At 53.5% G+C, this 8073-nt stretch overlaps 3 protein-coding genes across 3 annotated transcripts; 2 read left to right on the top strand and 1 right to left on the bottom strand.

Moving 5' to 3' along the window:
- Window positions 1-460: 460 nt before the first annotated feature.
- Window positions 461-3367, top strand: GUITHDRAFT_106791 (hypothetical protein; the record flags this gene model as incomplete). Its single annotated transcript, XM_005834266.1, has 19 exons — window positions 461-568; window positions 616-666; window positions 852-915; window positions 960-1078; window positions 1126-1204; window positions 1394-1464; window positions 1509-1565; window positions 1611-1727; window positions 1773-1840; window positions 1897-1970; window positions 2020-2121; window positions 2173-2268; window positions 2315-2433; window positions 2481-2597; window positions 2644-2691; window positions 2767-3017; window positions 3064-3150; window positions 3196-3235; window positions 3290-3367. The coding sequence occupies 19 exons, from the start codon at window positions 461-463 to the stop codon at window positions 3365-3367; spliced, it is 1746 nt and encodes a 581-aa protein (XP_005834323.1).
- An 81-nt stretch (window positions 3368-3448) lies between these two features.
- Window positions 3449-4259, bottom strand: GUITHDRAFT_69661 (hypothetical protein; the record flags this gene model as incomplete). The annotated part of the gene is made up of 7 exons (XM_005834265.1): window positions 3449-3514; window positions 3553-3638; window positions 3684-3784; window positions 3829-3875; window positions 3945-4032; window positions 4074-4138; window positions 4197-4259. 7 exons carry the CDS (start codon window positions 4257-4259, stop codon window positions 3449-3451), a joined length of 516 nt encoding a protein of 171 aa, XP_005834322.1.
- A 1985-nt stretch (window positions 4260-6244) lies between these two features.
- Window positions 6245-7865, top strand: GUITHDRAFT_157625 (hypothetical protein; the record flags this gene model as incomplete). Its single annotated transcript, XM_005834264.1, has 14 exons — window positions 6245-6283; window positions 6332-6390; window positions 6443-6505; window positions 6551-6665; window positions 6722-6814; window positions 6880-6972; window positions 7023-7047; window positions 7094-7164; window positions 7212-7364; window positions 7411-7455; window positions 7523-7588; window positions 7642-7684; window positions 7739-7794; window positions 7845-7865. 14 exons carry the CDS (start codon window positions 6245-6247, stop codon window positions 7863-7865), a joined length of 942 nt encoding a protein of 313 aa, XP_005834321.1.
- Between the last annotated feature and the right edge of the window lie 208 nt (window positions 7866-8073).

Here is an 8073-nt window from a genome sequence, read left to right as displayed (position 1 = left end):
TCCTCCTCCTCCTCCTCCTCCTCCTCCTCCTCCTCCTCCTCTCTCTCTCGTCCTTCCCCTCCTCCCTCCCCTCCCTCCCTCCCTCCCTCCTCCCTCCCTTCCTCCCTCCCTCCCTTCCTCCCTCCCCCATCCGCTCCCTCCCTCCTGAACAGCAGGAACATTTCATGTTTCCTTTCCTATCAACAATCTTTCCTTTCCTACTGGTAGCACTGGACCACCCTACCCCACCATATATCCTCCGAAATATATTCAAAAGGACCCACCCTTCTTCGAAATTGAAATTCGAGGGCTTCCGTTGCCGAAGTAGGGCGTGTAGAGCAGCTTGGTATGAGCAGAGCAGAGCAGAGCAGAGCAGAGCAGAGCAGAGCAGAGCAGAGCAGAGCAGAGGAGTGGAGAACAGAGCAAGTTGAGTTAAAGACATTCTCCTGATCGAGCCTTGTGAGAGCCTGGTTGCCACAACATGAGCTCTGCTGGTGAAGACATCGAAGACTTGCAGAAGAACATAGACAAGCTGAGAAGTGCACTCTCGAGTGTGGACAGGGACGGCGACGGTCTCTTGAACTTCAAGGTGAAGCTTGCAGGATGGATGGAGGACTCCATGTGACGTTGGAGAAGGAATTCAGGAAAGGATTGGAAGAAATAGGAATCTCTCTCAAGGACGATGAGGTGAGGTGAACTACCATGGAAATGCAGGAAGTGAAAGTCTCGTGCAGATCTCGTCAATATGGAAAGAAGCTTCTCAATTCTCACAGGAACCAGTCATTGACTCCCTAGATGATCTGCCGCATCAACATGACGATGTTGTTTCTCCTTACCATGAGCAGCTTCTTGCGCTGAGCTCTTGTTTGCAGATAACAAAAACTTCCAGGAAGATGCCGAAGTCGATCCAAGAGACCGCGCAAGCCTCTCATATCGGTACTGCCTCGATGTCGATTGGCATCTCCATGAGTTCCACTCAGAGTCTGGACTGCTGCCAGCCCACATGGACTCTCGTGCCGTATGCAAGAAACGAGTGGAGCATGGGATAGCGCATGTCGACCGTATCAGGAATGTGGACGGAGTTCTCACGACAGCTGAGGTCTTTGACTTCTCTTCAAGATGATCAGCTGAGAATATTTGCGCCAGAAAGAGAAGCTGACGAGGAGGATGAACATGGAGCCAGCGTCAGTTGCTCGCCAGCTCATCAACTTTGAAGACTTTCCTGGTGACATGCAGCTTGTGCATTCAACTTTGTTTGACACGTTACTGACGAGTCTTCCTTCAAAAAGTTTCTCATAGGTCTGGTGATTCGCACAAACTAGAAGGCGACGAGAGCTGGTGATGACGTCGTTTTGCTGCTTTATTGAGAACCAACCTTTGTGGTACAGCACACCTCCACAGACGGTATCTTCAGCTGAAGAAATCAACGAGAAGAAGGCAACCCCAGCAGATAGGATCGGAAGCATGCGGAGAGCCTTCCCTCAGGTGCAACAGACTTGCGCCATGACCCTCTGACCTTCACCTTTTAGAGGAGGGAGGACCAGAAGAACCTGCTGCATATCCAAGAGAACCCGTCGACTGCTAGAGTGCGACTGTTTGTCGCCTGCGGGGTCATCCTGACACTGGGATAGCGTTCCAAGTGGTCAAAGCTAGACGTTCAGCTCAGGAATGCGATCAAGGCAAACCTGCCTGAGTTGAAGAAGGCTTTCTCAGCGGATGCGAATGGAAAGCAAGAGAAGCATTTGAAGGTGAACCAAGCGATGAGACCGGGGGAATGCTGACCAGAGAGATAGCCTGAGGAGTTCAAAGAAACTCTTCACAGAATTGGAGTCTCCGTTGGCGACAGCGACTTTGAAAAGATGTGATATCATCGTTGTATGCAAGCTTTGGAACTCGATTTGACATGGGGGGTTGTAGATTGCCAAAATTGAAGATCGACAGAGGTGGAATCACATTGCAAAAGCTCATAGAAGTCTTTGTTGACCACAAAGGTAACAAATCGATTCATTCTGATGCAAATTTCACATGTGCTGATGAAAGGAGAAACGATTGAGATGAGAGACAAGCACAAGCAGGACAGGGTGTCATACGTGTTGATGCAAAACGATCCCTTGCTCCTCAAAAAATTGTGTCAGACAGTCGGTGATCGGAAGGTATCTTTCTGATGAAAATGTTCAAGAAAATGAATCAAAGTTCAGCTGGATGAGTCGGAGTTCAAACAAGCAATCACAGAAGTGGATGCTATCCTAAGCGAATCAGATGCTCAAGCGATATTTCGGAAAGCTAGCGGTATGGAGCCTGATGACCTTTCTTGGATGGTCTTACTTGCTCGCAGTCGATGGGAAAGTGACAAGGGAAGACATTGAGAGCTCGCTGAAGCATCTCTCAGAGTACTTCGACCCTGAAAAGGCTCAAAGTCACCTCGGGTTCGGAACAGGTTCGAAGCTGCGAAAGGTAAGAGCTGGACGTTACGACCCTCCTCCCTCACCCCCTGCTTGCAGGCTCAAGGGCCTTCGAGCAAGTTCAAAGGCAGCTGGGGAACAGATGACCCCTCCGTTCAATCACTGTACTCAAAGATCGCCGAGAGCGGTATAGGCAATCGATTCCGGTTGCGACAGGTGGGAGCCAGTCTGCCCGCCATGCGATCACTCACGGAGTTTGAAGATCTTCAGAAAGTACGATATGGACAGGAGCGGAAGCATCAGCTGCTCGGTGCCTTACCCTTTCCTCCTTCTCTCCCTGCTCGTTGCCTGCTGCTCTCTCTGACTCGTTCCCTCCGACGTTCAGGAGCTCATCACAGCATTGAAGACGCACAACGTGCCGCTGAGCAAGGCTGAGTGCTCGTTCCTGGAGCAGATCGCGGACCATGAGGGGAGGGGCCTCGTAGCGTACAACGAGCTCATCTCAGCCATCGAGACTTCGTCGAGGCAACGAGCGCATGTCGGGAGGGAAGTGTCCACCGAGCGAAGCTTCTCGGCCTCCTCCGTACACTCTCAGAGCAGCTTCCGGAGCATGCGGAGCAATGCCTCGGTCAGGAGGTGAACGAGATCCTCTCCGCATCAAGTCACCTGACGAGGACCGCAGCACCAGCTCGTTTGCTGGCTCCAGCAGGGACCGAGGAGACTGGGTGAACGACAAGAACCTACAGGCTGAGGCTCGACGAGCAGCTCGGTGTGACGTCGATGAGGGAGAGAGTCTCGTCTGATGACGTGGCAGGACGGCGAGCTCGGAGGGTCAGAGTGCGAGGGGGAGCCAGGTGAGTCGTTGATTTCATGTTGTTTGCGGCTGCTCGTGAGAGGTGGAGCTGCAGGGCACGTCGTCGAGCGGAGTGCAGACAAGAATCCTCCATTTCGCCACACCACCTCCAGCTTTTGGCAGCCAACCGTGAAGCCGTGGAGAGAAGAGAATGTAACTTACAGCAGCTAATGAAGTTTAACAAGTGCCTCCTTTCCTGCTGCCTCGCCCTGTGTCATCGAGACGAGAGACACTGGAAGGTGGCGCCGGGGATGCCATGGAAGCGATAGATGCAGCCCTGCTACTCATCACTCCCATCGCGTCTGGAGGGTGACTGACCTGAACGAGGATGCCCGTGAAGTCAGCGATCGTGACACCGATGTCAGAGGCCATGGAGACTGAAGACATCGCAAGCTCCTTCCTCGCTGCACAGGCACGTCAGGCGGCGAAGGGAACGAGCTCACCCCGACCATGCTCAGTCGTCTTTGACAGGAGCGAGAAGCCATGGAAGTAGACGGTCCCGCCGAAGAGGCCCGAAACGAAGCACATGGAGAGGAGGGACCAATCGTACCTTGACAGGTCTGTGACCTTCCTCGGACAGGCGCCAAGACTCACCAGAACTCAAAGAGAGCGTTGACGATGAAGAATGCGAGGAGGAGAAACTGGTCGTTGACAAGTTAGAAGGCAGGATGAGGAAGTCCAGCGAGCTCGTGTGCCTGCAGGAGAGGAACCACCCACAGCACGTAGAGGTTGATGGTGAAGAATTGCCCGCAAGACCGGGAGACGAAGACGCCGCATTGATACATGATGTTCGACGTCCTGTTGTGTGCTGAGAGACGAACTAGAGCTCAACGGCACACCTGTAAAATTGATTCCTGGCGGACTCATCGTCGAGAGGAAAACCTATCGCACTCCATGCTCCCGACTGGGAACGCTTCTTTAGCTCAATAGCTCGTCATCGCGCCATCACACGGAGCAGTCACCTGCATGTTGTACTCGGCGAGATAGACCAGAAACAAGGGGATCATGAATCTCCAGAGCGACATGGCGAACTTGAAGCGTTGGAGGGGATGAAACTTGGTCGGAGCGAGATCCTCTGAGGAGACCAAGAGACTCTCTTCAGGGCTAGTGGTGAGTGAGAAGGGGAGGAAGCCTCCTTGGAGTCAGATGATGGGACGTACTTGTCTCGGGGGGAGGAGATGAGAATGTTAGTCGCTGATTCATCCTCGCACTCATCCTTCTCGTCCGGGTTGTCTCGCTGACCTCCGCAGCCGTCTCATCGCGAGTTTGACTCTCTTCGATCTCAGCGCTGGCGTAACCTGCTGGCAAAGAGAGTAAAGGAGAAGGGAGAGAACATGAAGGAAGTGGGAAGGAGGGAGAGAACAACAAGGAGTAAGGAGAGGAAGAGAACAACAGAGGGCATCTCGCGTGTCTGCCGTTACCGTGTGTCTGTGACGGTAGGATGAAGAAGAAGGAAACAAGGAGCTGAGCTGGGAACACCAGACTCAAGAGGCAGACGCGCAGCAGCGACAAGCTAAGCATCTTGAGCAGCATCACCCACGCAAACCCTGTGCCACGTCAACTCGTCCCGCGCCTCCTCCACTCTCGTACCCAACAGACCCGCCAGCCCAGTCCCCGTACTCCAAGCTGCCAGGGCACTCGCAGGACGTAAGCACACCGACGAGAGTGCGAGGTAGGACGGCTCTCCGACGGCATTCTGTACTGAGCACAAGGAAACACCCAGGAGCTGGATGGCAAGTCGCTTCATGTCATCTTCGACGAAGGTGGACAAGGCTATCAGCATGAGTCCGCTGCTTGCTGCCGTCGCTTGAACGATCGTTCGGGTTCGATAACCCAACAAGTGCATCCATGTTGGCCCCGTGGTCTTGATCAGCAACGCAGGGAGCTGCAGCTTACTTACAAGCATGGAAATGGCAAATCAAGGAAAGCTATCAGGTAGACCTGCAACGCGAGGAAGACAACTCCTACGCCACCTACGATGATGGTCAGTCCTCTTGGATGCTACTAGCTCGCCCTTTTACCATTCTCAATATCCTTGGCTATGGCAAGAACGATGCAGAAGGTGACGTTGTTGGAGATGCCCAGGAGCAGAAACGCGATGGCTGTGAGGGAGATGTCAGTCGACACTTGACCGTAAACTTGCTTGAAACTCTTCGAGCAGGACCACCTGTTCTCATTCTTCCTCCCTTGATTTCTCATCTTCTGCTCTCCCTGCGTTCATGGCTGCGTCCTCTTGTCCTTGTCATCCCTCTCCTCTCGTGCCATGCTCGTCTCGCTTTCTCATGTTTCGCTCCTCGCCATCACCTGCCCGAGCGGTCCTGCAACATTGTCGGGCAGTCTTCCTCCAGGTTCATCTCGCTGATGGGGTGGGGTTGTATTCTAGTAGGGGTCTCTCTACTCAAATCCATGGAGCAAGTGAGGGTAGGTCTGACAGTGGGATGGGTGGGTGGGGGTCTGTGGGATCTAAACGATGGTGGCGTCTAGAGCGCGTGTGGCGCTCATGCTGGCCATTGGCGTGAAGATGCTGAGCTGCACAGAAGGTGAACTGACAATGTTGAGATAGATCAGAACATGTGACAGTGAGATCGTCCACGTGCTGAGATGAACTTGTCAAGTTTGAGATGATGAAACATGGTTTGGGTAGTTGTTGTCTCTCGAGAGAGCATGGCATGAATTCACGGATAGCTCTATGAACGCTCTTCCGCATCACCGTCGTCGTCATCATCATCTACCACTTTGATCACCTTCGTTCATGAAGGTACTGACGTGAAATCTCAGGATTTCTGCTTCCCCCCTCACTTCCTCGACCCAACAAAGCTCCAAATGTTGTTGGGGTGAGGATGAGCTTTCTTGATGGGTTCTTCGGAAAGGGGAAAGACAAAGAGGAGAACATGAAGGGGAAACCAGGAGCAGCCATGTGTAAGGAGAGAAAGGCAAGAGGACAGGAGTGGTGCTTGGTGAATTTCTGTTGATGGATCGTTTGCAGATCGGGGATTTGGTGGTTTCAGAGATGGGGATCGGAACGTGGTCTTGGGGCAACCAGCTGTTGGTGAGTGCTGCTCCGATGATCGGGGCCTTCCTTGTGATTCTCGCTCAGTGGGGGTACAACGAGGAGATGGACGACGAGCTTCAGCAAGTGTTCAACCTGTGCGTCAGGTAGAGGAGCTTCGATGTCTTGCTCGTCCCTCACTCCGAATCCTCCGCACAGCAAGGGGATCAGGTTGTTTGACACGGGAGATTCCTACGGGACAGGCAGGCTGAATGGGCAGAGGTTGTGCCAGTGTGAACAACTCTCCCTTCTGACGAGCAAACACAGCGAAAAGCTCCTGGGGAAGTTCATGGAGGAGTATGCGAGGCAGAACGGAGGAGTGTATCCCAACATCGGGACCAAGTTCGCTTCCTACCCCTGGCGTCTGACCGTGGGCAGGAACGTTCCCTTCAGCCTCTTGTGATGTGTGTGAGGCGTGACGGTGTGAGCAGCATGGAGAAAGCTTGCGATGAGAGCGCCGAACGCCTGAGGAGGCCGGTCGACATCGGACAAATCCACTGGTCCACTGCAAACTACTTCCCCTGGCAGGAGGTGGGACGTGTGCAGTAGGGTGCACTTGGAACTTGCCCTGCCGAGGCTGACGTTTCTTCCTTCAGCGTGTCTTGTGGGAGAGTCTTGTCAGCCTTTACAAGTCCGGGCGGTGTAGAGCTGTCGGAGTGAGCAACTACGGGCCTCAACAGCTGAGAAAAGTTCCCTCCCTCCCTCTCTGTTGCTGCCTGTGACTGAGTCCAACCTTCAGATTCATGCCTTCCTCCAAGATAACGGTACCTTCACCCTTGCCTTACTTGACTGACTGAGGCGACGCGTCAGGTGTCCCCCTGGCGTCCAATCAAATCCAGTACTCTCTCTTGAGCAGGACTGTTGGGGAGGAGGTGAAGGAAGTACGTTTGTCTCCGTCTCACTCGGAAGGGGGGTGATGCTTCATCAGGTATGCGACGAGCTCGGCATCGCCATGATCGCATACAGTCCCCTGGGCCTCGGGCTCCTGTCCGGCAGGTACCAGAGCAAGGACGACCTGCCCAAGGGCCCGCGGGGATTTGTTTTCAGAGAGAGGGTAGAGGAAGTGGCGCCGCTGCTTGAGGTCATGCGGATCCTCTCCTGTGGTGCCTGACGATGAGACCGAGCAGTGCCTGCGAGAAGTGGCAGACCAGCGAGGCAAGACAATCGCGCAGGTGATTTGAGGCCGCAGCAGCTCAGGAGCAACTGGGTCTCTTCGACTTGGCTCATTGTTGTTGCCAGGTTGCGATCAATTGGTGCCTGTGCAAGGACACGATTCCAATCCCCGGGGCGAAGTCGCTGAAACAAGTGAAAACGAACTCGCTGACATGCCGTTGGCATGACTTCCTGCTCCTCGATAGGCAGAGGAGAATCTCGGGGCTGTCGGATGGCGCCTGACCATGAGTATGATTGCGAGGATGTCACCTAGCATGTGATGACTTACGTCAATGCCCCCAGGCGAAGTTGAAGTGCTGGACCTTGCGGCGAAGAGGGTTCCACGGGAGCTCGTTCAGGTGAGAGCTCACTACTTCCTACTTCCTGTGGTGGATGACCAGAACTACAGAATATCTTCCAAACCAAGTAAACTTCGTCAACTACAATGATGCTCTGCGATTAAAGTTACACGTTTATTCATGTTCTTCTGTATGCAAAACAAGGTTTGGCTCCGAACAAGAACGTGGCAGAAACCAGTCAACTTCTACGGTCCAACCATTTGTGACAAGACGCCAGATACAATCCAGGAGGCTCTCTGCAGTGCTGTTGCTTCATCCTATTTCAAGCTTTCTTCGTAG

This window comes from Guillardia theta (genome assembly GCF_000315625.1).
Source record: "Guillardia theta CCMP2712 unplaced genomic scaffold GUITHscaffold_26, whole genome shotgun sequence".
NCBI classification, from domain to species: domain Eukaryota; class Cryptophyceae; order Pyrenomonadales; family Geminigeraceae; genus Guillardia; species Guillardia theta.
The sequence above is the reverse complement of the archived record's forward strand: the minus strand, read 5'-3'. Positions and strand labels throughout refer to the sequence as shown.